This window comes from Pagrus pagrus, assembly GCF_965226575.1.
Source record: "Pagrus pagrus genome assembly, chromosome: 2".
Taxonomy (NCBI): domain Eukaryota; kingdom Metazoa; phylum Chordata; class Actinopteri; order Spariformes; family Sparidae; genus Pagrus; species Pagrus pagrus.
The window spans coordinates 2,326,398-2,353,405 of NC_140186.1; the positions used below are offsets into that span (position 1 = coordinate 2,326,398).

Consider the following 27,008-nt stretch of genomic DNA (forward strand, 5'->3'; position numbering starts at 1 on the left):
TTTAGATACTTTATTTGTAAAATGGCTGCCGCTAAGCTAACTGAGCCGATCTTCCAGGTTTATAATTTAATATAAATCACTTGCTGCACTTTTGTTTTCAGACGCAGTTTTTATTCTTTGTCTTTTTCTTTGATGCACTTTTTTATCTCTTTTGGACAAACATGTAAATATTAAAGCAGCGCTGCAGTAACTTTTCTGTTGTTGTTTCCATGTAAACATCGATCTGTAGAAAACATCTTTTTCCGTTGAATCAGTTGGAATTTTACTTTTCTAATATTTGCAAATGTATGAAATAAAATCTGTGAGAAAACGAGACTTTCTTCTGTTTCTGGATTTGTAAAATAAAAATGATTCTAGTTTCAAAGAACAAAACATCGAAATGTTTTCAATTTGGAGCAACAAGATATCAAACTGTCTCCTAACAAGATGAGATCGTCCTGAAGTCGGAGGGTTTGAATTTAAAATATTAACTATTGAGAGCACAAGATCTGAGTTTTCTCTTCTTCATATGTTACAATATATTTAGTTTTTAGATTTGTTAAGTTTTTTTTAAAATCTATTAATATCAATCCCATGTTTTAAGTGTTAACAGAAGCCTTTAGCTTCATACTTAACATCTGTTCATGTTGCTTTTATAACATTTATAGCGAGTCAGAGAAGTTCAACACATCGACAGCGTTTATCTTTAAGGGAGGATCATTTTTCACAACTCATGTGAGTTAAATTCAGTCTCCACCAAACATTTCTGGAGCTTCACAGTAAAACAGAGTTGCAGCGTTCTCTCGGGGTGAACTGCTCCTTTAACTCACAAGAGTTGTGAATAATCTGCGACAGACGAGGACTCCTGCTCAGATCTGTTGGATCAAACCAGTGCAGCTGCAGTAATAACGCTACAATCACCTTTTCCCCAGTGTGACGTAAAGAAAACGATTCTGAACTTACACACTTTAAACTCGCTGCTCGAGGACTTTTGATCCACTCGGCTTCCCGTACGTCCCCGGACGCTGCAGAGAGCCCGATGCCGTGCGAGCGTCGCTCTGCAGCCGCAGCCTGGCAACGATTAAAACTCGCAATTTCTCTGAAATGACGTAAAACTGAGAGAAAGAAAAAGACCTGACAGCTCCACATGGATTTCAGTTCATAATTCTTCATATTAAAACTGTTTTTATTAATTTATTCTCTATTAAAATAAAATCAGAAGAAAAATCAGAACACAGCAGAAGAAGCAAAAATAAACAATAGATTATGGAATGTACTTCACTAAAGAAAATAAAAGCTCCAGCTGGTCCAACATGGGGGCTTTATTTCAACCACAGTCAAATAAAGCACCGCTTTTTATATATTCATATATATATAAAGATATTTATATATATATTTATATAGTTTTCATATACACCTTCAGGCAATGACTAGAGAGGATTCTTTACAGAATCAAGTTTCTTGTGGTTCTCTTAATTTACAGGTAAACTTAGTTTCTGGATAATTAAACCACAGAAAAGTCAAGGCAACTTTCTTTTGCCTCGTTCATAAAGTACAAAACTGGCACAGAGGACGACCATTTTTATACACAGTAAAAATGCAATAAAATTAAATTACATACAGAGGAGACAAAAGTTCTGTAAACCTTTCCCCGTTACAGCAAATAAAATCACTTTCCAAACAAATTCAAATCAGTATAAAACAAACAGGAAAAAGAAAAAAAAAAAATAAACTCAACAAAACTTTTTTTTTTGCCCTTTGAAAGAAATGTGCTATAGCTTGTACGACTTTTTCTGTTTTTCTTCGTTGTTTGTCGAACGGGGGGGGTCGGCTGTGCGCGGAGTCTTACGGAGCGAAACGACACGGCGGAGCCACTGAAGCTGGAAAAAACCGACCGACTGAACATCAGCAGAAGGCAACGAACAGCAGCACACGAACAGCAGGAGAGAAACGGAAAACAGGAAAAAGTTTTTTCCTCTGAGCTGAAGTCAGATTTCCAAAGAGAGAGGAAAAAAAAAACAGAAAAGAAAAGAAGTTAGTTAAAGATCTCATGGCGGCGCTGAGTGGATGATGTCATGAAGAGGGCGGGCCTTTAACGGAGAGTTTGGTAACTATGGCGATGGTGGCTTCCACCGTCCTGTACAGCATGTCCAGCATGTCGGGTGGGGGGCCGGCGCTCGGAAACACCTGGGAGGAGGGGGCGTGGCCACTGCAGCCCTCCGGCCCCTCCCCCACCAGCCCGAGGGCTGATGGGAAGGCGGCGTCCTCTGAGAGGGGTGGGGCCGAGCTGCTCTTAGAGCCCGCCTCCTTCTCTTCCTTCACCTCCTCCGACGCCACCTCACTCCTCCTCCCTTCCCGCTGCTCCGCCTCCTCCTCCTCACCTGCCGCCACATGTCGCTGTGGCTCAGGCTCCTCCCCCTGCACGAAGCCCTCCCCCGCCTCCTGCAGCAGCGAGGAGGAGGAGGAGAACGAGGAGGAGGACGACGAAGAGGCCTCCATCTTCTCCTCTTTCGGAGAGGAGTCCAGGTTCCCAGAGGAGGTGGGGGCGGGGTCAGGAGAGGGCGGGTCCTGCTCGGTGCCCGGGTCGATCAGCGAGGAGGAGTCCCGCGTCTCCGTGTCCGAGGTGCTGGTGGGCGTCAGCGCCTCCTGGTGGTCGGGCTTCGGCTCGCTGCAGGGCGGGAGGGCCGAGGAGGAAGAGGAGGAGGAGGAGGAGGTGGAGGCCACGCAGAGCGGCGCCGCTGCATCGCCGGCCCTGTCGTCGTCACTGCTCACCCGCCGCCGCTTCACCGGGGTCGCTCCTTCATCCTCGGCTAACACACACACACACACACACACACACACACACACACACACACACACACACACACACACAAACACAAACACAAACACAAACACAAACACAAAGACAAACACAAACACACAGTTACTTCAGAGTCAGAATCTCAGAATGTGGGTTCAGTTCACCTAAATTAAATGAAAATAAGTGTTTTGGTGCCAGTGTGTGTGTGTGTGTGTGTGTGTGTGTGTGTGTGTGTGTGCGTGCGGTACCTTTGGCCTTGTGGTCCTTGGCCTCCAGCTCCAGAGCGCTGCGCTGCTGGACACAAACACGACAGCGACCCAGCAGCTCCTGCAGGGCGGGGCAGAGGGCGGGGTCGACGGCCTGCGGCGGCTGGACGGAGAGCAGCAACACCAACGCCCTCAGGTCCTGACGGAGAGAGAGGGAGGAGACACGGGCTCGTTACAATGGACCCGACCAGGTGAGAAGATAGAGAGCTGTTCTGTAAGTGTGTGTGTGCGTGTGTGTGTGTGTGTGTGTGTGTGTGTGTGTTTGTGTCGTACAGCGTTCAGCAGGCCGCTGGTCTTGCTGAGCTCCAGGCGATGAGCAGCCAGTTCAGGCTGCAGGCTGCTCTGTTCATTCAGCAGGTTCGTCACCAGAACACCAATCAGGTTGGAGCAGCTGGGACCGGACAGCACCTGGACCTACACACACACACACACACACACACACAAACAAACATGGTTGCCATGGCGCCATCATCAAGACAATTTCTTCTATAGAGCTGAAGCCACGCCCCTTTCAGTGGACCTCATGGGACCATATGGGAAAAAATGACGACACCTGTACCTTGTGCAGGAAGCAGGTGAGGAAGGAGTAGGCCACGTTGTTGTTGAGAAACGTCCTCTCGTCCATCAGGATGCACTTGATGTACTCGCTGAAGGCCGGATCCTCACACAGCAGCTTCACACACGTTTTAGCCAGAACAGACTGAAAAGAGCAAACGACCACATCAGCTCAGCGCCGAATCTGACCGCAGCGTTCATCGTTCGTCCCGAGATAAAACATTTAAAATGTGACGAACCTGCGACTGACAGAGCTCCGTCCACAGTTTGGGGAACAGGGCGAGGTGGAGAGGAAGTCCTTCATACGCTATCAACACACCTGAGAGAGAGAGGGAGTTAATGTGTAGACACCTGAGACATGATCGATGAGTGGTATCTATCAAATCACACACACACACACACACACACGTATGAACACACACATCACATACTGAGTTTGACGAGTGTGTCGGTGAATTTCTCGCAGTTGATGGCGACGCGACACAGCAGGTGGATGAACTGGTGGTAGGACAGGAAGTAATCCAGCAGCATCCGGTCGTACACCTCGTCTTTACCCTGAGAGAGAGAGAGAGAGAGACACACACATTATTAAATGTTGTGTGTATTAAACATTATTTTATTGATTAGTCAGCGGGTGTTAAAGTGTCAGAAAACAGTCGGGCTGCATGAATCATCCTGCGATCAGATATTTGATTCATGATTAATGGAAATGATCATGTTGCATCACGATTTGGAGGCTGAACCAAACAAACAGGCCTTCTCCATTTAAATTAATCAGTGACGAGCAGCAGAAATGAAACTGACAGAGTGACGGGTGTGTGACGGGTGTGCGACAGGTGTGTGACAGGTGAGCGTACCTTGCTGCTCTCCACCATGGAGGGCAGCAGACACATGTTGAGCTCCGGTCTCGGAGGTCGGATGTTGTTCTTGGCTCCCATCAGCTTGATGTTCTCTCTGCAGGGCAGGTAGGGCCCGAACGACACTGAACACACAAACACACAGTCACTCAACCCGACCTTCATCCAGTATACTGAGCATCAGCTAAGGAGGAGGAGGAGGAGGAGACTCACTGGGGATGTTGCTGTGGTGGTAGGTGCAGTGGTTGTGCTGCAGGAACGGGACCAGAGTGTGCAGGAAGTCGTGAGGACTCAGCAGAACCAGCTCCTTCAGCACATCTGCAGGAACCAGAACAAAGAGCACGAAATATAACGAGAGCGTCGGCCTTCATCACGATCTGATCATCCAGGTAACTTTAAGACTTTTTAACTGTTATGAAATCATTTAACTTCAGTTTCACATCGACACTGACGAGAATAACATGCAGAGTAAACACACGTTTTCACTGGTGACGCACCTGATGTTCAACAAGTTCCTGAAACCGCTTGTTCTCAAGTCACATCTCATTTAATCTGAGAACTTATTACATCTAGAAGCCGTTATTTCTAGAAGATTAGCCATCACACAACATCACAGCACACTGAGCTGGCTGTGCTCCGACAGACTGTTGATTATTGGAGCCGTGTGTGTTTCCTTTCAGCTAAACTGATATTTTAACTAAACACGAGTGTGTCTGACATGATTTTTGCAGAAAAGAAAAACAATATTTATTTAATTATAATCGTTAAAATGTGTGTGTGTGTGTGTGTGTGTGTGTGTGTGTGTGTGTGTGTGTGTTACCCAGGCAGGCGTTGCGGAGCTCCGGCGGGCTGTAGGAGTTGAGGAGTGTGAGCAGCTTGTGAGCGAAGTCGATCCTCTCCTGCCACTGGATCAGAGCCTGCTTCACATCTGGACGACAACACACACAAACATCTGCTCAGAACAAACACACACACACACGTCTCACACTCCTGCATCGTCCCCTCGCGTCTTCACTTCTCTACCTTTGCGCTGCAGGTACGGCCGCGTGGCTTTGAGGACCGACAGGAAGATGGACAGCAGCTCCACCAGGTCGCCGGTGACGTGACACGCCGTGGCCTCGTGGTACATCATGTGCAGCGTGTTGAAGGACTGCAGAGGACAGACGCAGTTAAATCTCAACTTTTAATTCTTACAACCAACGTGACGTTTTAGATCATTCAGCCTTCAGAGTCGTCTTTGCTCTGAAGTGTATGAGAGCACGAAAAACTGTGTTGTCTTATTTTTGTAAATAATAAACAGAAAATGATAAAACAAACGTTATAACTCTCAGATTTCTGTCTTTGTGTGTGTTTTGGTCGCATGTCTCCTTATTTCTAATGCTCTCTCGTCTGATGTAACCATGAGATCCTGATCGTACCTCCGTCATGAGGATGAGTCCTCTGTTGAAGACCACCAGCAGTCGGTCCTCGTCGTTCTCCAGCAGAACCCTGAAGGCACTGAGAGGAACAACAACACCAGGCGTCAGACAAAATAAGCTCCTGAAGGCAAATACTGTGCCGACGTTCAGTCTTTTTGATCAGCTGCTCTCGGGCCGGTGTGTGTGCTGACCTGATGAGTGTGGTCCAGCAGGAGCGTCCGTCCAGGCAGCGCAGGTAGCAGCTGATGGTTGTTTTCTTGAACTGCTTGATGTCCTCCAGCTCTTCTTCTCTCATGTCCGCTCGCTGAGCCACGAACAGCTGCATCAGGTTGAAGAGCTCCTCCACCGCCTGCAGGGGGCAGCAAAAACACACAGAACACAGGAAATCAAATGTTACCAAGATGCTAAAACTAACAGAAACAACCAATCAAAGCAGACGACATCGTCAGTCCATCTGCACACAGACGCTACACCCACCCCGGGGTACTGGCTGGCGTGTGGCGTCAGGTTCTTGAAGGCCCACTGGATGTTCTGGTGCGAGGCGAGCTGGCGGGTGAAGGCGGGCGACTGCTCGCAGCACATGCGCAGGATGCCGTAGTAGGCGGGAAGCATGCCGCGGTTGAACAGCACCACCTCCTGGTCGTCGTGATCGGCCAGGATGTAGTTGAAGGCGATGTTCTTCGTCACCACCGGGTTCTGCACCACCAGCCGGACGTTCTCGGGACAGTCCACGCACATGTTGTACCAGAAGGAGAGCAGCGCCTGCTTGTTGTGGTTGGTGGCGATGGCCGGCTCGGACAGTTTGGGCTGAAGAGAGAGACGAGAACGCTCAAATATTTCAGCTTCAAATTCAAGGAAAATAATTAAAGGAAAGAGTCAAAAATAAAATAATACACTTCAGAACGGACCTGGAAGAGGTTCCAGAGGTCCATGAAGTATCCAGAGAACATGAGCTTCTCCGTCTTGGAGATGAGGCAGTAGGTCATGAAGCTGAAGTACTGAACCAGCTTGGTGGTGCCGTGAACGCTGGCGTCCACGTACAGCTTGGCGCGTCCCAGCAGCCCCAGCAGCAGGTTGTAGACCTGGTGGAGGACCACGGTGGTGTCGGGCGACAGCGGCAGCTCCCGGGTCGGCAGGTGGAGGGAGCGCGTGGAGCGGAACATCTGGCGGAAGGAGTTGCTGGGGATGAGGGAGACGAGGAGGTACGCCGCCGCTGGAGGGAGGAGAGAGAGCTGCCGTCAGGAACTGGACACTGTTTTTATCTCATATCAAGACGGAGTAACAAAGACTGACGGCAGTTTCTGTCAGGCGACGAACTGAAGTTATTTTAGGTTGAGGTTCTTACAGGTGCGGACTCGGGGGTAGTTGTGGGCCAGCAGGAAGCGCTCCACCCAGTTCTCCATGTTCTGCAGGACCCAGCTGTGGGCCAGTTTGTTCCTGGGAGTCTGGACAGCCAGCCAGTCCAGACACTGGGACGGGTTGTACTCGATCACCTGACGGGAGGAACGCAAAACACACATGAAGACACACAGAGCAGGACAGAGACAACAAGTCTGTGTGACACCGATCTGTTCACACAAGAGGACGGTGAGGAGACGGGAGGTGAGACGGTCAGATGTTTAAATATCACATTCAAGAAAACGTTTCATGAATAAAGTGAAAGATTTAAACAGAAATGTTGTTTCTGCAGGTCTCTCTTGTAAAAACACATAAATTTACGAGACAATCGAGGTAAAAGGGTCAAAACAAAAGAGAAGAACTGACTGAAAACTTCTCACATAACATCAAGACACTGAAACTACCGTCTGATAAATACTCCAGACTGAGGTGGATCCATTACAACTGAAAACAACAGCTTCATTTAACTCTGGCGCCACATTAAACAACAGACGTAAAACTTGTAAAATATTCAGAAGAAGAACGATGAATTAAACGTCTGCGTCTGTGACGTGTTTTACCTCCCAGATCCTCTGGAGGATGTAGGAGGCGAAGGAGGGCATCCCCGGTGGTCCACCCGCAAACTCCATCAGCATCGTCAGCAGCTTGAAGAACGGATTAGCAGCCTGACGGAGCGGAAATACAAACTGTTAGTGAAGCAGATCTGGAGCTACGTACTTCTTACACGCTCATATATTAGATCATCTAGTGTGGCTGCTCGTCAGCTCGGTAGACACGAGAACAAAAGTAAACATCAGCGCGGCTCTTTGCTGGCTAAGGCTGCAACTAACAATCATTTTCTATAACGTGTCTGAAAAATGCTCATCACAACGTCTCTAAGTCTTCAAACTGCTTCTAGACCCAAAGACTCTTCGTCTACTGTCACGATGACGAGCAGCAGATTATTTTATCGAAGAAGCTGGAAGCAGAAAGTGTTTGCTTACAAAAACAACGACTAACCGATCAACTAAATAAATGACAACTACTCTTCTTTTGATCAGTCGCTGCAGCTCTCGCTGACTGTTGTTCTCTTCTCTCCGGCTGTTTAACACTTTGGTGAAATAGGAATGAAGCTAATTGAATAAAAGCTGGTTTGAGTAAAAAGTCTCGTCACCTCAGGAGTCAGCTTGGCGATGGAGGTGAAGAGCATCGACACGATCTGTGAGGAGGAGAATCAAAGTCCAGTGTTAGAAAACATGTTTTTGTGCTGCAGATACAGCTGTTTGTCTTCAAAACACAAAAGTGAGAGCAGCGACATGTTCCCTGAAATGTGACAGAAGCTGATGATAACAATCAAAACTGAAATGTCTTGAAACTGCGACCCAGCTGCAGTGCATTCTGGTCCATCTCTGCTTCTCTGACGGATTTCTCTCTGTGTTATCTATTGTTGGATGTCTCTGGATATCTCTCTTGGACTTCACAGTAAAATCTGACATTTAAAGTTGTTTTTCTAGTTTCAAACTTTGCAGGAAGTTCATAGCAATTATCTGAATACTTTAATGAGACAGAAAAAACTAAAATCACATCAGAAAAACATTAAAAATTCAATACATTTTCCTACTTTCCTCGTTATAAAACAATATTATTCACATATACGGGGATCAGACTGATGTTTAGTAGGAAACCTAAGAATCAGACGTTCAGTTTGGTGTGAATGTGTTTTAATGATGTGTATCTGAGTGTGTGTGTGTGTGTGTGTGTGTGTGTGTGTGTGTGTGTGTGTGTGTGTGTTGAACGTACATGCTCAGCCAGGCGGTTGTTATAGCGACAGAGGCTGAAGATGAGGTTGCAGGTCTGTCTGATGTTGATGCCGTCTCTGATGTGCTGGAAGAGGAAGGGGAAGCCTTTCCCTCCGGTCAGCGCCGCCATGTCGCTCTGGGACAGCGTCAGGTGTCTGCGGAGGAGAGAGAAAGAAAGAATCGTCTGGATGTTCGAACTCCTGCGTCGACCAGGAAAACGTTCGCTCCATCAGACGCTGTTCTCGTACCTCTCAGAGCGAGACTGCTCCACCAGCAGTGCGATGAGGGCGATCATCTTCTCCAGAGCGGCAGGACGATACTTCTCCTCCGCCAGAGACAAGATGTCCTCCTCCTCGTCCTCCTCCTCTCCCTCCTCCTCCGACAGCACCTCCACCTGAGGCTGAGGGAGGACACAGCGTTTACTTTGTTCCTTCTTACAATCATGAAACCTAAACATCACTAAATGTCTAAAATCTGTCATGGACTCAATTATCAACTTTGAAATGAAAGAAAAACAACAAACAGAAGAAGCAGATCTGAATATAAATATTGTAAATAAATGCAGTGAGCTGTTGAAACAAAGTAAATCAGTGAGTGAACTTACGTTCTCGGGGCCTTTGGTTCCCATGTAGAAATGCACCATGATGGAAATGGCTTGTAGTGACAACAGGAACTGACTCTGGAGACACAAAACAGACCGATGACTCGAGCAACCAGGACGTCAGACTCACTGTTAACACCAGCAGCACTGATGCTCTCAACGGGGAACGTAGCATATTAAAATCTTTCCATCCAAACTGTATTAGTGAGGAAAACCTGACAACAACTGACAGAAATAACAATGTTCGCTTTTATTTTAAAGAATAAACACTGAGAAAGTGGATCAGATGATTGACTGACCTCCTCCTCTCCCATCTTGGCGAACTCGTAGAGAAAGGCGAAGTACTCGGTCAGGTGTTTGCTGTGGGGCTTGACGCCGTGCTCCATGATGGACAGGAGGGTCTTTACGAAGCGAGTGACGCAGGACCGGCTGCCGATGTCCTCCACCGGACCGTCCATGTCGTCAGAGCTGAAACACGGAGAGAGAAAGAAGAAGAAGATGATGATGATGATGATGATGAGATGTTTTCAGAGCCGATTCAAACTGTCGGACCTCTGAGAGTCTGTGGAGCCACAAATCTTTCTCAGAGTCCAGAGAGACGGAACCACTGAGCGACACACGGCTCCTGTTTGGATCTCTGTCGCCATCTGATACCACAGACACAACACGGTCTGCTGGTGCTGCCTCCTCTGATGGCACAATCAACCCGACTCTCCACTTATCATCGAGTTTGACGAGTTATTCAGAAAAAAATACTCAAAGTTTCTTTAAAGAAAAACATTCAAGTCTCATTATGTGACACCAACTTTGACCAATACAACAACTACACATTTTATATTACTGCTATTTAGGCACCGGTGCCGTCACTTAATAATAATAATAACACAAACAATTTTAATTTTAAATCTTAATATCGAGCAGCTGGTGTGTTTTGACATTTTCAGGAGGTAAAAAAAACAAACATTGAAGTGAAACATTGAACTTTCTGAGCTGCCACTCCGACCAATCAGGTGCGACGTACCCGTCCTCCATGCCGGGCTGCAGGTAGAGGTGAGCGTGGACCGGACGCAGCCTCTGGATGACGTGAATACACAACCTCTGGAACATCTGGAGGACAGAGGCAGAGGTGAGCGTGACACGAGACAAGATTTACTTATCTGATCATAGCTTTATTAATTATTAAGACACTTACATTTAATGTTTTTTTTTCTTCAGGTAAATATAAAGAGACACATGTTGGTCTGACTGAAGCTCCATCAGATAAATCACTCACCTGTCTGACGATCTGATTGGGGCACTTAATGAGGATCTGCATCGGCCACCAGTTGTCGTCAGCCATCCGATCCAAAAACCACTGAAACAGAGGAAAACAAAATTGAACTGCGTTCAACAGAAAAACCTCCAACACTGAGAGAAAACAGGAGTGAAAGCTGTGACTGAACCTCGCAGGCAGCCTGGCTGTTGTTGAACTGCTTGGTGAGGAGTTCGATCCACTGCAGCATGGTGGGCTGGAGGTGACAACAGGCACATCGGTCAGTTTGTGTCCAACAGTCGCAAACTTAAAAATGTCCGACAGTGAGGTGAGTGTGCGTTACCTTCTCCTTGGAGTGAATGAAAGTCTCGAGGACAAAAGAAGTGCTGAGCTGCAAAGAGAAGATAAATACAGGAAAGGAAATTAACTTTCAAAAGAAAAACACAAAACGATTCACGTCCGTTTCTGTTGAAACTTGCACAACTCTCCCGATCACTGGGGAACATCTGAAACCAAGTGACCGTATTATTTAAGAAAGGCTGGTGTCAAAGCTCGTCATGTCGACAGTGTTTGTGTAATTACTCTCACTGCCACAGGGGGAGACACCAGCTCCACGCTGCAGGTTTAAACTGACTGAATGCTTGAAGCTGAGTTATTTCTCACCTTAGCGGTCATGAGGGAGACGGCTTTAGGGTCTGGTAGCGTGCTGGGGATGCTGCTGCAGAGCTGCCACATAAAACTAGAAATGAAACGAGATATAAAAGGTGAGTAGCGATTATAAAGACTGAGCAGAGTTCAGTGATTCGGTCTGTCAAAGTATCTACGTCACAGGTTTGATACCAACCCAAAGTAAGTGTGTTCAAATATATTTTTATCCTGGAGAAACTGCATGTTGTCGTGCCAGATCCACTGAAAGAGACACAGATACTCACATGTAAGACTTTAATATTTAGTGAAACGTATTCATGTGATTTAAACTGAATGGAGCGGAGCCACAGTACCTCCAGGAGATCAGGAGAGACGTCAAAACTAAAATCCTTCCCGTTCTCCTCCTCCAGCTCCACTCTCTTATAGAAGAGCATGTAGGCACTGTGTGTCTGCGGGTTCAACCAACATTCATTATTACCTTCTGGACTATTTAAATAAACACAATGAGATGAAGAAGAACAGCAGCCTGGAAATCATCTTCACCTTCTCAAAAGAGAAATCCATGAACTTGTCTGTGACGGAGTCGTACGTTTTCGTCTGAAAGATTAAAAAAAAAGAAAATGTCAGAGAATCCAAAGTGACGGATGAGTTTTATTGTTTCTTTGACTGCAGCTCGTACCGTCATCTCTCCACCGAAGCACTCAGAGGCCAGCTGGGCCGAGTCGAAGGACTTCACCTCTGCATCGTTGAACAGGTACCTGCCAGAAGTGAATGTGTTGTTTTTAGATCCAACTAACTGTTTCTGTTTGTTTCAAAGGCGCCATCAGTGATTAAATCGTATCGTGACACTCCGACTTAAAACATCATTTCCACTTTACATGCTTCTGTGCTCACCACTTGTTGTTCTTGTAGGCATGCGGGTTGACGATGTCTCTGATGAAACTGTAGTAATGGCCGCCGTCTGCTGTGCCCGTGTGTACTGTGACGCCGATGAGGTCGTACTCGTAGCTCTCCGTGACCTTCGCCTCGCCCTCTTCTCGAAAACCTGCAGCACATGACGAACACTGCTCAGACTTACGCTCATGACGTAAACATGAACGAATCAACAAATGTTTGGTGACGTCTGCACGAACCCTCTTTGCGCTCTCCTTTGCCCATGAGGAAGTCCTCGGTGTAGGGCGTCATGTCGAGGCGCAGCGGGAAGGAGAAGTGGGTGTTGACCTTCTCCTTCATCATGGTCACCATGTTGAAGGTGTATCTCATGGTGTTGAAACTGAGGATCCGCGGCAGCTTTTTGAAACACGCTCTGCGGAGGAGCAGAAGGGTGGAGTTAGACAGTGTGACGGAGGGAGACTTAACGATTCATCACACAGGTTTAAATCGTCTTTTACAAACTGAATTTAAATCTTTTCTGACCTTTTCTCTGCGCGGACCTTCTTGCCGCACTGGGAGCAGGTGTACATGTTGTCGCCCTCTAAAGTGTCTTTGATGGTCACCTCGTCCAGAGATTCCTGCACAAAGACGGCAGAAAGAAACTTAACAACTTTGTTTTTTTTTTGCAGAATATCGAGTTTGATAAATGTGAAAACGTGTTTTGTGTACTCACGTAGATGTTCTTCATGTCGGCCACTTGACATCTGACGGTGTAAAACTCCTCTGCAGTCTGACTGACGTGGTCACAGTCCTGCAGGACGATAACAGAAAGTTAAGACTCACCACCTGATCAACTTTATAACTCTTAAATTAAACCAATTCAACCTGCGCTACACTATTTCTGAGGATATTAGGCACTTGATGTAAAGTGTAAAATCAAGCTTGCTACGATTTAATATCAACTTCTTAAAAAAGCAAAACACGACCATTTATACCCTAAAGTCCACCTGAGAGCAGAGCCACCGGCTGTCATCACTGACCGAAATATAACAATCAAATAAGCAGAATTTTGTTTATGATATATAAAGAAACGTGTCATAAATAAATAAACAAATGAGATACAGCAAAGATGAAATTCTGTATTTATAAAGTAAAGTGCACAAAATAATTAAAGCACTTGTGAAAACAGGATTGAGAACACAAAGTAAAACTGAAGCTTAAGATTCTCGAGAATATTTGGATCAAAATAACCCAAAAATCCTTATTATCTCCTCAAACTCACCAGAGAGACGACATTGTTGGTGATGACGCCTCCGAACAGAGTCTTCACTGTGTTTTTCTGTGAGAGAAGACAAATAAGACATTAATCAATTTGCTAGATTCACATTAATTCAAACTTTGACTTCAAGACGTCAGACGATTACTAACGCTGTTAAATATGTGAAACAAACATATTTATTCAGTTTGGTTCGTTGTCATTTCTACAGTTTGTTGCTTCTTGCAGCGTCTCTTCTGTGTGAACGTCTTATCAACACACACGCTTTTATTTCTTCAATTCTGAGGAATCAGTTCCTGAGGTGTTTTATAACGCGCTCAAAAAACTCAACAGGAAATTCGTTGTGGGGTCTTTATTCCTACAAAGTGTTGCATTCAGAAAGATTACTCAGATCTTTGTTAAACAAATTGTAAAATAAAACGTTTCTTGTTCAGAGCTTCTGTAGAGACATTGTGTTGTTACTGATCAGACTGGTGTGCAGCGCTGGGTGTTTACCAGCTCCTGGGACATCTCCTCGATCTTGGTGATGAGGTCTGTGAAGAACTCGGTCATGTCCTTCTGCTCCCCGGTGTTCAGAGGCTGTTTGTCCATCGTGTAGGTTTTACAGAAGGGCCGAGGGTTGTAGGCTTTCCTCTCGCTCTCCTGAACACGACGACAGACAGAGGAGGACAACACGTTCAGATGATTTAGCAGATGTGTGGTTTATTCAGAGTGTGATTCAGTGTTTACTGTCATTGGAGGTTTAAACATTAAACTCACCATCAGATATGTGAACATCTTCTGCAGCTCCAGCAGTGTGGTCTTGTGTTTGATATCCTCAGCGTACTGCAAACACAAACACACACCAGATGAGACTCTACACTCCGTTTTGACTTTGACTGATGTTTTCCTGATGTGCTCTGCCCTCAGTGCGTCTTGCAGGTACCGACCTTGGCAGTGAAGACGGCCTGCCGGGCCTCGGGGATCATGTAGAGCTGCTGGATGGTGGAGGCCAGGTAACAGGTCGCTCCCAGGTTAGTCAGACCCACGAAGCGACACTCGGCCCGGACGTCGTCGTGGGGCCAGTAGTCCCACTTGTACGGAGCGTGAGAGGCTAGAGGAAGAATAACGGAGGATTATTTTGGTGTTCAGCGTTTCTTTTGGTAGATCAGGGCTTTTCTGGTGCTTGTGTGGTACTTTCAGAAAAATATCTCTTGGTGATTTCTGATCACAAACTGCAGCTTTATTAACATTTTTAGCTCGTTGTTGTAAAACATGTTTACTGTACAGTTCATTAACTGTTCGTCTGTCTCAGTCTCTCCAGCATTAATCCCACCACAGGGACAACGTCTCACAGAAACAGACTGGATTCACTATAGCAAAGCTCAAATTGAGTCAGATCACCGTCAGGACCGACACAGAGTGTAGCTTGCAGACTTCCTGCTGCATTAATCAAGTGAGCACTGGACCGTCATTCTCCAGGTGGGCAGAAACTCCGCTCCAGATAAACTTTAATGTTACTTTTCGTTAGTGTGTTTGTAAAAAGTGAACATTTTATAAACTGGTTTGGTGTCTGTCAGCTTGTTTTGTAGTTTTGATGCCACCTAGTGGCCAAAAATCCATCAACGCGGCTTTAAAAGTTATTCACTCTGCAGTGAGTTTTCCTCTGGCTCTAAAATGCAAAACATTTTCAGTTTAACAGGTTCAGCTCTGGAGGCGACATGTCTGGCTCTCTAGTCGAACTGCGAGGTTCTTCTTCTTCTTCTTCTTCTTCTTCTTCTTCTCTGTATTTACTGGTGGTTGCAAACCAACTTTCAATGCGCCAACAGCAACCGACTGTATCGATGTGTGTAAATGATGAACTTGATTAGTCAATGAAAGCAATTTGACTCTACAATTTCATCTACCTCAAACTTCATTAAACTAGATGCACATGTGAATGTACCGACTGTTATCCTTCTATTCGGTCAATAAAATCACTCTGACATAAAGTAAATATCTACTCACAGAGAAAAGTCTTTTTTAAATAACTGGACTCATGAAAACGTTCACACCTAACAGAAGTTTAACTTTAAATTGAGCTAAAACATGATATTTTAGTTCTGTTAAAACTGGGAGAGGTCTCGTCTGTCTGGTAACAAACCGACCAATCAGAAAGTGAAGGATCCAGCGTCCTCACCCTGCATGTGCTGTGACATGACCCAGTTGTGGAGCAGCCGGTAGTTCTCCACTGAGCCCTTCACCGTCTCCACCAGCAGGTCGTAGGCGGCGGCGCGAGCAGCGTGGGACTTGCATTTGGGCTGAGCGCGGTCTGCCAGGCTGGGCAGGAGGAAGAGGAGGTTGTGGACGTCCCGCAGGAACTCCTGACCCTCGCGGGAGAACTTGAAGGGAGGTTTGTGTTTGAGGACGCTGGTGGCGAGACGCAGGAGTCCGGTGAGCCCGTCGTCCTCGATCGTCCCGTCCTGCTGGTCCAGGATCTCACGGCTGGAGGAGAGAAGAACAGCGGTCATGATGGGCTGGTGTTTAACTTGCACACAGAACAACATGTTCTACAGTTCACTAGAAACGGTTTGGAAAAGAGAAAGGACCGTCTGACCTCCTGATGCAGTCGGCGAGGTGTCGGGCGAGAGCGTCCAGGTCCAGCAGGGTGGTCTGCATCGAGCCGGCCAGCGACAGAGAGGGAGAGACCTTCTGTGAGTTCAAACAGACCAATACTAGCAACAGTTCAACTAAACATCACAACAATGCTACCAAGTGTTCAAGACACTGAATCTATCGTAGGTCAATGTGATCGTCTGGACTGTGGTGTGAGCTTCCCACCTGGCTGGCGTCTTTAACGTGGATGTTGTCGATGAGTTTGCAGAGCAGCCAGAAGTATTCTTTACAGCCGGTCCGTAACAGAGGCTCCTCCTCATAGTCCTCCACCTGCAGACACACGAATCCATCGAACTGCAGCGTTAATATCAAAACACACTCTGCTTTCAGTAGCATCCTAAAAAAATCACTAACACCAGTTAATTTAGTAACCGACATCCCACAAGTGCACATATTTGACGTACCAGTAGTTTCATGTTATTCCAGTATTGATCTACAGCTGGCAGTAACGCACCGATAAAGGACCCTAATATTTCACTAATAATCAGAATAAAAACGCTTCATGTTGTCCAAACAAGATTGAAAAGATGAATGAAGCCAGAATCCACCGAACCACTGACCCAATCAAGAAGCACTGCAGACGTTTAAAGGCAGCCTGATAACGTTACCAGGCTAAATGTCAAAACAGCAAAAGTGGTTCTGACCCGTAAAGATTCACACAACTGAAAAAGTAAACATAACTTTTGTTTGTTTGCATAAAACCTCCAGTGGACGTCTTCAAAAACATATTCAGAGTGTCTCAGTCTGTCCAGCATTGATCCCACCGGAGGGAAAATGTCTCAGAAACAGACCGATTTCAATGTCGCAAAGCTCAAATTGAGTCAGATCATCGTCCCTGAGGACTTCTGACACAGAGTGTAGCCTGCAGCGGAGTTTCCTTTGAAATCTGGACTTTGGCTTCAGTGTGTGTGAGACTCACCCTCAGTGGCTTGAGGGCCTGTGCGTCAGGCAGGAACTTGAGGAGCGTGGAGGCGGCGAGCAGCAGGAAGGATCTGTTGATGGACTCTCCTCCCTCCAAACCGGAGAGAGAGAGCTTGTAGAGGCCGTTACACGCCTCGTGTCTCACAGCCGGCTGAGAACAACAACAACAACAACAACAACAAGTCAACACAGTGGTTAAAACATGTTGTAAACCTCACAACTATTCTGATAACAGATTAATCGATTTCAGCACCTCTGCAGCTCACCGACACATTAAATCTTGTTTTTTTAACAAGATTTAATCACAACAAGATTACGATTATGAAATTGAGATTAAACATGTTCATTAAGGAGCTCTAGAGGTGCTGGTTGGTAGATTTGGGTTACTGGGTTACATTCACTGTAACCTTGTGAGGGACCTGTGGACGCTCAGACTGGCTCACCTCAGGCACCAGCAGGGTGAGCTTCTTCAGCCAGTCGTGAAGGTGGTCGCTGTCGGCCAGACTGGACTTGACTGTGGACGAGCAGTGAGCCCAGCTCACCAGCAGCCACATGGAGTAGTGAGTCACTTGAGAAAAACAGAGACATCAACATCATGTCACCAAACGACACAGCTCAGATTGCTCTCTCTTTCTGTTTCAGGTCTATTTTTGTGTTTTTTATCGTTTTGTTTCAGGGTGATGTTTTGTGATTTACCTTCGTGGCGAGACCTGTGGTCCGACTGCGCCTTCAGGACTCTGTTGAACAAAAGTCAACATGTAAATTATACCTGATATATTTTAAACACCAGAGGAAGATGTTTTGCACTCCTGCATGTTATCACCTGTGTGCGAGGTTGTCGTAGGTGTAGGCCACGTTGATCAAACGCTGGATGAGGTTGGTCCCCTGAACGAGGCTGAGGAACACCTACAGACAAACAAACAAACAGATGATCAAGAACCCGACTGTGGAGGATCACCACTTCAACCATCAGCTGGAGGAACATTTACCTCAGTCAGCCGAGGGATGTGCAGGCCTTTCCCGTGCTCCACGGTGGACTTGCGAGATTTGCCCGGCCACGCCCGTTTGCGTTGGCTGTCGGCGAGGCCGGACCAGGAGAAGACGTCGTGGTAGGCCAGGTCCAGGTCTGCAGGGTCCACCGCAAACTGGCAGATCAACTTCAGCAGGCAGGCCAGGCAGTCGAGCAGCCACTGCAGGGGAGACGACATGAAAACCACACGCATGAAGATCCCACAAACAAGTCTTCATTTAGAAACATGCAAATCACTCAAAGGGGATCTGGTCTGTCTCACCACAGTCCAGGACTCCTGGTCTTTGGGCTCCAGGATGCCCGAGTTGAAGATCTCCAGGAGCAGCTGCAGACCTCCAGATGAAACAAACTGGAGGACGGAAAGAAAAACACTGACTGAATGTTTGAACTTTGTGTTTGTATACTGCGGTTTCATTTTCATCTGTGCTACAAAAACGACTTTTATTTGAGAGAGGAGTGAAAGTTAGAAACGATGTTTTGGAGTTTCTCAGTGTCTAAACAACAGATCAGTGTGGTTTTCCTCTCGTAGACGATGTGCTGTTTCGTACCTTGCAGCTCCAGGTGTTCTTGCTGTTTTCGATCTGATCCTCACTGGAGTCGTCAGAGTCTGGATACAGATCACTGTAGCTGCCCTGGAAACACACACGCACACACACACACACACACACACGTCTAAGAAAACAGCCCATGCATTGTGTGCATGTTTGTACTTCTGACAGTGTCTGTTGAATACTTCATACGTCTAAAATCTTCACAACCTAAGCTCAAAGGTTGTTTAAGTCTATAACCATAATAATGAAGGAATGAGTGTGTTTCCTCACGGTGGACTCTCGGTGGATGCGGCGGTTGGGTTTGCCCAGAGCCTCGATGATCTCCAGAGCGTACAGCAGCTTGTGGGGGCTTTTAATCCTCAGCAGCTCCTTCCAGCACAGACCCTCCCCGTTCTACACAAACACACAAGTGTGACAGAAAAACACTACAATTTTAATTTGCGACTCCATTTTCTCCTCCTGTAGGTTAGAAACGGATCTCTGAGTTTCCTCTTCTCTGTGAAACCTTGTTGAATGTTGGTGCAACATGTTAACTCCAGAAATATACATTTCCTCTTTGAATCTGAGGGACCGGCACCAGAATTTATTCTTCTGATTCTCTGCCAGGAACTCATCAAAGGTGTTTGGGGAGTTGTCTTGACTGACCGTGTCGTCTGAGATGTTCTGGAACGCCTGCAGCATCTTGGGACACGTAGGAAGCAGCATCAGCAGCTCCCAAACCCGCCGAGACAGATTCTCTGCGTGGAGGTGAAGCTCCTCACACCGTGCACTCTGCATGGACACACACACATACAACCCTTTTATTTTATAGTCTTTTTGCTTTATTACAAGTTGCTCTGCATACGTGAACACTTCTGGCGTTCACACCCACCTCAGGGTTGTCGTGGACCTTCTCGGTGTTGGGGCTGGGCGGTTTGAAGCAGGCCAGCATCTCCAGCAGGTCGAACAGCGTGGTGAGGTGCGGCTCCTGGAGGAGCAGCAGCATGGGGATGTGCTCCTTCTGAGGAGGAGGCAGACAGGAGGCCGGCAGCTGGATGCCCTCCCCCTTCCTCTCCCTCCGCGGAGCTCCCAGAGACACAAACACCATCTGGGATCAGACAGACAAACACGATGATTAATCTGTGCCGTCTATTTCAAATGACGACTACAAGAAATATACTCCAAGGTGTAAATATAATATGAATAAATAAATAGTCTAACTGTTCTCACCTGCATGTCTTTGAAGCCCAGCTCATGCAGAGTCTTCTCGTCGTAGTCTGTGGTCAGCTCGTGGCCGGAGGAGATCATCCTGACTGGTCCCATCAAACCACCTGCAGGAGACAAGACAGACTTCACACACCAGCTCGCAAAGACTTGTAAAAATCAGCATCAAACAAAGGATACTTCTGTCAGCTGTTTAGGTGATCTGGAGACGTTTGTAACTACACAATAGCGAAGGGAGGATCTGTAGGAGCCGACCTGGGAAGTCTCCTGCCTGCCGGCCGCTCTGGCCAAACTCCTGCAGCTGAGCCTGCTGGTTCATCTGCTCCTTCTGCAGGTTCTCGTACCAGTGGGTCACCTCAGCTCGCAGGTCGGCCACCTGGTCGCTGGGGTACATCTCGATCGTCATCTGCAGAAACACATATAGTAGTGTACTTAAACATTGAACGTACTTGTACCGGTAGATATAAGTTTTAGTGTCAGAGCTACGTGTCAGCTGTAATTGTGCTCAGTAACTGTTCATTAGTGGAAACTGGTGGTTTGTTGTGTCAAATGTGAAGGTGTCACCTTGTCAGGAAGGCCGGCGGGCTGACAGACGATCCTGAGCGGAAGAGACTGTTTGTCGCTCAGAGCCTTCAGGTGGCTGCTGATTCCCGTCCCCTCGATCTGCCACTGCCGCAGGTGATACGCAAACCTGACAGGAGCAGGAAACAACGTGTTGTTGAGGTGTTTCTGTTTCTGTACGGTCACTATTTATATGAATGCTGTAGAAAGTGATTCGTACCTGCGTCTGAAGGCCTCCAGGTGTGTTTTGAGCATGAGCAGCCCCCTCTCGATGCTGGTCAGGCTGGAGTGCGCGTCCTTCTCCAGGTTGGCCGAAGCCATCAGCAGACTCTCCATACACTTCCTGATGAACTCCTGCTCCTTCTCCAGGCCCGTCTTACCAGCTGTCAACGTGCACACAAGACAAACTTATTAATAAAAGTTTATATCCACAGTAATCAATGTATGTTGTCCTTTTGTTTATTTACCAGCTGATCATATTAACCTTGATTGTATTTTTTTTTATCATGATTGTTTGATTCTTGCTCATTTTGACACCAGGGGGACATCAAACAAACGTGTTGATGGGATTGTTTCACTTTAAATATTAAAAATGTTTGACTAGATTCAAATTCAAGCCTATTTATAACATTAAAAACATTGTTATTAAGCATTTTGCAGATTTTTAAGACTCTTCTGAGTGCACATGATGCAGGTAGACTCACCGTTGATGTAGTAGGAGTTGATGTACTGGATGGCGGCACGGCTGATATCAGCAGACTGAGCTCTCAGAGCGATCCCCCACAGCTGGTCCATCCCACACAGCTGGAGACACAAACATACAAGCAAGTCTGTGAGTTACCTGTCTGTCTACTCAGATTTAACTGAGGGTAAGATGAGTACATGCAACATGTCAGCGTAGCTCTCAAGTCTCCGGCATGTTTGAGAGAAGAAAAGTGTGTTTTTTAAATACTGTTTTGAAGTCGAGAGGAGTCGGTTTACCTCGCAGCTGGAGGCGTTGTCCAGCGCACTGGTGGCGAGGCGAGCCAAGTTACAGAGGTGTTGAAAGAGATTCAGGCCCGTCATGCTGATCGTCTCCGGCTTTAGCTGAGGCATCTAGAGACACACAAACACACAAAGTTAAATTAACACTGACACACACAAACAAAGCAACATCAACACAGCTGCTGTTCAGGGCTCAGTTGTGTTTCCACTCCGGCTGAGCTTAAAATATCCACTGGAATTAAACTGCTGAATATATTCTGCTGTAAACTGTCTCACACTTAAGTTGAGTCATTTTCTATATTTTCTTGTCGTGATCGTGGATTAATTTGTTTACGTATTTTAAGCAGATGAGTGACAGCTCTACCTCTGACGAGTGATTTGTCTAAAGCAGGCGAACTCACTTGGCGCTTGTTGGTCTTTATTTCTTTGTAGAAAACATTCAGACGTTTAGAAAAAGGATGTGTTGAAAAGCTACCCATCAAAATGAGTTTCTGAATACGTCTGAGGAAAGAAGTTGGTCGCTTGGTTGCTTATTCATGACTTGATTTACGTCACATAGTTTCTGTTTGGTCCAACATTTATCCAAACAAGCTCAGAGATCAGTTGTAAGTGAAAGTTTCCCAAACAGAAACTGAGCTTGTGAGGCGTTTTTGTGCAACCTGGTAACAGTTTTAAGACTTATCCTGGTTTTCATCCAAGTCAGGATACGGTAGTTTTATGTTATTCACTTGTTACATTTCTCTACATCCCGGCTGCGTCTCTACCTTCTCCAGGAACAGATGCTTGTAGGTCTCCATGCCCATAGCGTGCTGGTCCTTGCTGCGGACCTGATTGAGGAACCAGTGCAGAGCGTCATCGTAACACTCGGCGTCCTCGACCAGGCAGTGCCACAAGATGTCCACCTGCTCCAGACTCAGTCCTGAGAGACACAAACACACACAGCAGCTCAGTCTCTCTCATTTGTTTTCTTTAATCATCCAGCTACTGTCGTGGTTTCCGACGTGGGGTCTGGACTTCAAACGGTTAACTTAAAGAAAAACAGGAGGAACCTCTCAAGTTAAGTTTCACACTCCAGTTCTGACTGTCTGACTTTTGGTTTCTTGCAGTTTGTGTTATAAAACTTGTATGAACGGCGTGGGTGACACGACCGGGTTAAATCTGGTGAAATACTATAAGAAACATATTTTCTCCTCACTCCCACTCACAGAGAGACAGTGGGAGCATTGTTCTCAGTGGGGCAGCTCAGGTTGCATAATGAGGTCTCTTTTAGCGTCGTTCCCCAAAGACTCCGAGAGAAAACCAAACACTCATTCAGAGTTCATTTCAAAAATACAGTTTCTTTAGGAAAACACAACCGAGTTTGCAGTTCAGAGCAACAGATCCACTTTAAACTGCTGCAAAAAAAAGCAGTCAAGACATATACGGTGACTGCAATATGATTTACGATTGGTGGGAATGATAGTTTTGCAGCACAATTTTCATTTTCACAGAAAGTGATCTTGTAGTCTTAAACATGTTCATGATGCAGGATCACAATCGCCAAAACAGTCCAATCAACAAGTCACCCGTCCTCTTCGTTTGTTTGTGAGAAGTCAGTGTGAACAGAAAACTGGACCAAAACTAAAATGCTGCAATGTTCAACTTGTTCCCCTGATGTGGAGCAAACAAAGTGAACTACAGGTGTGAAAACATCCTTACTGAAGTGGTCTGGAGATCCCAGGGTGGAGAAGACGCAGGTGAGGAACTGCAGACGGACCTGGACCTCCGCACTGTGGCTGTACCTGCAACCATAAGGTACACGGTTCATTTGTTTATCATTCTACAACACAGGGCTGTACAACACAAACTGAGTGGGAGTTTGTTCGTATTCATCTAATTTTTAATCCTCATTTTTTTTTTAGCTCCGAGTCACTTTTTATTGAACCAGAACCGTGTGTGACTGAGCTGAAGGCTGACGGACTCACAGTGCAAACTTGTGCCGGTGTTCACGGACTTCCTGGATGTAGTGCTGCAGGTTGTCGAAGAACAGCTTCATCATGTGCAGCTCCTTCTCAGCCCACCTGACAGAACCAGCAAAACACAATCAGGACAGAAGTCACAAGATAAGATGGTTCTCCCTCTTCACTACATTTTAGGAGCCATTTTACATCTCGGGACCAGCTGAGGTTTGATTTGTGTGCAGGAAATATTAATATAATAATGTGAAAATAAGGTAAATTGGTTATTAACGGCTGCTGCGATACTCAAGCTAGGGAATGTTCCTTACATGGTGATCCAGTGAGTGTCGTAGCTCGAGCCGAACTGCTGGAAAGTGCCGAAAAGTTTGGGTAGCAGCCGCAAGGAAACCACAACAGACCTGAAGGTAGATGAAAAAAAACAGATTTAAAAGAAAAGAACAGAAAGAAAGAAACATTGAAAGTGTTTCAGAAAAAAACATTTTGTTGCTGCGTGAGCAGGTTTTTATGTCACTCATGTTTTTGTGTGTCAAACGAGAACATCAGACCCAAGAACAATCCCCTTTAAAAGGAGACGCTATGGGATATTTTACAGGGTCACTCTTACCTGTGGTGGGCCAAGTTGTCGAGGCAACCCTCGATGAATCGCATTCGGATCTGTCTGTCGGTGAACCAGCAGACGAGCGAACACAGCAGCTTCTCCGCTTCATTAATCAGACCCTCAGACAGATGAATCTATAAACACACAGACAAAGATTAGTTCACACTGAGTGTCGGCAATTCTGACTTGTGCTTATTTACCTCTGATCGACTGAACGGCTCCTTATTCTTTTGGTTTTCGTGCATTTACTGTTCCTCAGCTGTTGGTGCTTCTATTTTCTGATCATTTTACAGAAATAAAAAAAGTTATTATCACCTCTGCTAATCAGAGATGAACAAACTGAGAGCCGCGACACATCACATCGAAATTAAAGATCTCACGGCGACAAAGGCCGACTGTTGCGTCACCTCACGTTGCCTGTGTCTCAGCCAAAATGCTGCACTTGAACACATCGCGAAGACTCTCCATACCATCAGGTGGCGGTCGTCTTTAGCCGCTTCTAATCAAGAATATGTCCGATGAAATGGGTCAAATCGTGGCTACTACAGCGACAGGCTTTCCTCTCTTTGTCCGTCTCTTCTCCTGCACAAATTCGCTTAGCTGAACAGCCAATCAGAGTGATCTCTCTCCCTCTCAGTCGCTCAAAAAGCTGCCAAAAAGGACAGAATGGGGCTAATGGTGCGAGAGTGACTTCCTACAACAACCTGAGAGGATAACATTTTATATGTTACCAAACAGGTTTCAGTCAAAGGGGGACCGACGCTCACCGACGCCCGAGCATCAGCCTGGTGTACTGCTGTTTGTAGGTTTCTGAAACACTACAACACTATAAACATGTCTGACATTAAAAACACAGATATGTCTATGAAGAGGAGTTGGACGTGAGGGTTTGAAGTCGTACCGCGTCCTCGTCCTGAACCAGGTCCCACAGCAGAGTGTTGCCCTTCTTACAAACGTTGTCCAGGTTGATGTCGGTCACAGCGTGGCTGCTCGAGTACTGGTGCTTATGGACCGCTGGACCTGCAGAGAGTAGAGCACTCACATAGTTAGCAGGCTGACATCTGCTTTTTATTGCTGATTTAACACAACAACAAAAAGAAAAGTTGTATGGGTCAAAATAATCTGATTATTCTGAACTTGGGGGGTGGCTCACCTTGGACCAGGTGCTCATGGTAGATGGAGGCCAGGTTGGGGAGGTGCTGCTGGAGGTGGGAACTGAGCTCAGCGTGGGAGTTGATCTGGACCAGCTCCTCCTCACAGCCCGACTCCTCGCCGTCAAAGTCTGCCATGTTCTTCTCCGACTTGGCGCTGACCTGGGAGCTGCTGCAGCTCACGTCGTCAGCACTCAGCATGTCCTCCACCATCGGGCTGAGAGAGGGAGGAGGGTTTCGTAAAGATCCATTAAAGATCAATCAGGCAGCTTCATCTCAATGTGAAAGTGCATCGATTGCTCAGATGAATTCAGATAAAAAGGGAATCATCATTAGCAATCAAACACCAAAGGCTAGTTTTCTATGAACTCTGCTGCGATAATATTTAAGTAATGGTGCAGTCCAGATGTGCAGTGAAGGTAAAATACATCATTGAGTGTCACAGCTGAGCAGATTCAGTGACAAAGCTGCAGAACGGTGCCTTACCCTTCATGATGATGGTGGTGATGATGATGATGGTGGTGGTGCTGTGGGCCAATGAAGCGCCGGCAGTTGAAGAGCTCACTGCCCATGGCCTCTCCCAGGAAGTCCCCGGGCCGCGGCAGGCACGGAGGCTCCTGAGGCCCCTGGACCATCTGTGAAGGGCCGATGTCTGACGGCTGCTGCTGGGGCTCCGTGCCATCGGGCCGAGCAGACGACGAGGCAGAGCAGGCGTCTAACATCCTCATCCGGCCCTCCAACGATGCTGATGCAGCTGTTACCATGACAGCAGAAGTCTCTGGGTTGAAGGGGAGAACCTTGGACTTGGCTCCACCCCCTGAACCACTAGGCCCCGCCCCCTGGCTCGGCCCCTCGCCGAGTGCCTCCCCGGCCTTCCTCTTCCTCGACTCCGTCTGCTCCCTGGGCTCCTTCTGCTGCCCGCCTTCAGCAGCTGACCTGTTGCCCTCGTCTTCGTCCTCTTCATCGTCATCGTCATCCTCCTCATCGTCTTCCTCCTCATCGTCCTCCTCCTCCTCCTTTAAGGCCTCGCTGTCCGCCATGTCGTCAGAGTGCATCTCGCTGCCAGGGCTCCCGGCTGATTGGCTGGCTCTGCTGGAGGCGGCCTCGTTGCTGGAGGCCTCGCTGCGGCCGCTGCTGCTGCCCGGCCCGCTGCTGCCTTCCTCCACACTGTTGGCCGTCTCGTCAGAGCTGCCCTGCATCGACTCCTGAGGAGCGACAGAGACACAACAAACACAACAACACTTTAATCCCCTCCGTGTGGCAGCCAATCAGAGGTGAGAGCTCAGGTTAAAATGTCTCATGGCACAAAGACAGTTTGTGGCTGTTTTTTCAAATTTGAAACCCAGCTGCTTCAGTTGTTTAGCAGAAAATCATAGATCCCATGTGTCCATCAGGAGCTGAGTATCAAAGGGTCTGAAGCTGCATCTGCCGTGTTAATGAAAAAAAAATAAACCAGCAGGGAGTCCAGGATCCAAACCAGCTTCACCGAGTGTGTTTAAGGTGTGTGTGTGTGTGTGTGTGTGTGTGTGTGTGTGTGTGTGTGTGTGTACGTACCTCTGTGTCAGACAGCCTCTGCTGGCTCCTCTTGCTTCCAGTCATCATCTGGTCGTCCATCTCCATGTCGCTGCCTCCGCTGTGTTGAGTGTCGCTGTTGTCGCTGCTGTCCGGACTGGCGGCTGGTGAACCTGAGACCAGACGGGAAGACAGACTCAGAAC

The 27,008-nt window shown here is 46.9% G+C and overlaps 1 protein-coding gene across 4 annotated transcripts in view; it reads right to left on the minus strand.

Annotated features, from left to right (window-relative positions):
• Nucleotides 1-1,127: 1,127 nt before the first annotated feature.
• usp34 (ubiquitin specific peptidase 34) overlaps nt 1,128-27,008 on the minus strand; it is a 47,636-nt gene continuing 21,755 nt past the window's right edge. The window contains exons 13-78 of one of the 4 annotated variants that reach the window (XM_084343955.1): nt 26,847-26,977; nt 25,779-26,497; nt 25,295-25,509; nt 25,043-25,161; nt 24,148-24,275; nt 23,852-23,941; nt 23,550-23,645; nt 23,284-23,366; nt 22,350-22,504; nt 21,583-21,696; nt 21,306-21,405; nt 20,822-20,984; nt 20,605-20,731; nt 20,296-20,446; nt 20,047-20,147; nt 19,709-19,924; nt 19,483-19,608; nt 19,108-19,230; nt 18,835-18,918; nt 18,549-18,635; nt 18,246-18,446; nt 18,080-18,162; nt 17,953-17,993; nt 17,700-17,824; nt 17,255-17,407; nt 16,501-16,605; nt 16,277-16,332; nt 15,860-16,164; nt 14,631-14,794; nt 14,461-14,526; nt 14,197-14,343; nt 13,708-13,764; nt 13,159-13,236; nt 12,969-13,063; nt 12,686-12,858; nt 12,447-12,597; nt 12,232-12,310; nt 12,096-12,149; nt 11,906-12,001; nt 11,749-11,813; nt 11,568-11,643; nt 11,248-11,295; nt 11,095-11,160; nt 10,926-11,006; nt 10,674-10,759; nt 9,952-10,120; nt 9,656-9,730; nt 9,300-9,451; nt 9,053-9,206; nt 8,427-8,471; nt 7,834-7,938; nt 7,221-7,368; nt 6,784-7,088; nt 6,353-6,682; nt 6,067-6,224; nt 5,876-5,954; nt 5,481-5,607; nt 5,278-5,385; nt 4,671-4,775; nt 4,458-4,582; nt 4,032-4,155; nt 3,840-3,919; nt 3,605-3,745; nt 3,319-3,459; nt 3,028-3,184; nt 1,128-2,789 (exon numbers count right to left, since the gene is read on the minus strand). In XM_084343955.1, the coding sequence (XP_084200081.1) occupies nt 2,053-2,789; nt 3,028-3,184; nt 3,319-3,459; nt 3,605-3,745; nt 3,840-3,919; nt 4,032-4,155; nt 4,458-4,582; nt 4,671-4,775; nt 5,278-5,385; nt 5,481-5,607; nt 5,876-5,954; nt 6,067-6,224; nt 6,353-6,682; nt 6,784-7,088; nt 7,221-7,368; nt 7,834-7,938; nt 8,427-8,471; nt 9,053-9,206; nt 9,300-9,451; nt 9,656-9,730; nt 9,952-10,120; nt 10,674-10,759; nt 10,926-11,006; nt 11,095-11,160; nt 11,248-11,295; nt 11,568-11,643; nt 11,749-11,813; nt 11,906-12,001; nt 12,096-12,149; nt 12,232-12,310; nt 12,447-12,597; nt 12,686-12,858; nt 12,969-13,063; nt 13,159-13,236; nt 13,708-13,764; nt 14,197-14,343; nt 14,461-14,526; nt 14,631-14,794; nt 15,860-16,164; nt 16,277-16,332; nt 16,501-16,605; nt 17,255-17,407; nt 17,700-17,824; nt 17,953-17,993; nt 18,080-18,162; nt 18,246-18,446; nt 18,549-18,635; nt 18,835-18,918; nt 19,108-19,230; nt 19,483-19,608; nt 19,709-19,924; nt 20,047-20,147; nt 20,296-20,446; nt 20,605-20,731; nt 20,822-20,984; nt 21,306-21,405; nt 21,583-21,696; nt 22,350-22,504; nt 23,284-23,366; nt 23,550-23,645; nt 23,852-23,941; nt 24,148-24,275; nt 25,043-25,161; nt 25,295-25,509; nt 25,779-26,497; nt 26,847-26,977 (9,344 nt within the window). In that variant the 3' untranslated portion in view covers nt 1,128-2,052. Of the gene's footprint in view, nt 2,790-3,027; nt 3,185-3,318; nt 3,460-3,604; nt 3,746-3,839; nt 3,920-4,031; nt 4,156-4,457; nt 4,583-4,670; nt 4,776-5,277; nt 5,386-5,480; nt 5,608-5,875; nt 5,955-6,066; nt 6,225-6,352; nt 6,683-6,783; nt 7,089-7,220; nt 7,369-7,833; nt 7,939-8,426; nt 8,472-9,052; nt 9,207-9,299; nt 9,452-9,655; nt 9,731-9,951; nt 10,121-10,673; nt 10,760-10,925; nt 11,007-11,094; nt 11,161-11,247; nt 11,296-11,567; nt 11,644-11,748; nt 11,814-11,905; nt 12,002-12,095; nt 12,150-12,231; nt 12,311-12,446; nt 12,598-12,685; nt 12,859-12,968; nt 13,064-13,158; nt 13,237-13,707; nt 13,765-14,196; nt 14,344-14,460; nt 14,527-14,630; nt 14,795-15,859; nt 16,165-16,276; nt 16,372-16,500; nt 16,606-17,254; nt 17,408-17,699; nt 17,825-17,952; nt 17,994-18,079; nt 18,163-18,245; nt 18,447-18,548; nt 18,636-18,834; nt 18,919-19,107; nt 19,231-19,482; nt 19,609-19,708; nt 19,925-20,046; nt 20,148-20,262; nt 20,447-20,604; nt 20,732-20,821; nt 20,985-21,305; nt 21,406-21,582; nt 21,697-22,349; nt 22,505-23,283; nt 23,367-23,549; nt 23,646-23,851; nt 23,942-24,147; nt 24,276-25,042; nt 25,162-25,294; nt 25,510-25,778; nt 26,498-26,846; nt 26,978-27,008 lie in introns of all 4 variants that reach the window. The other 3 variants (XM_084343953.1, XM_084343954.1, XM_084343952.1) reach the window with 3 other exon arrangements.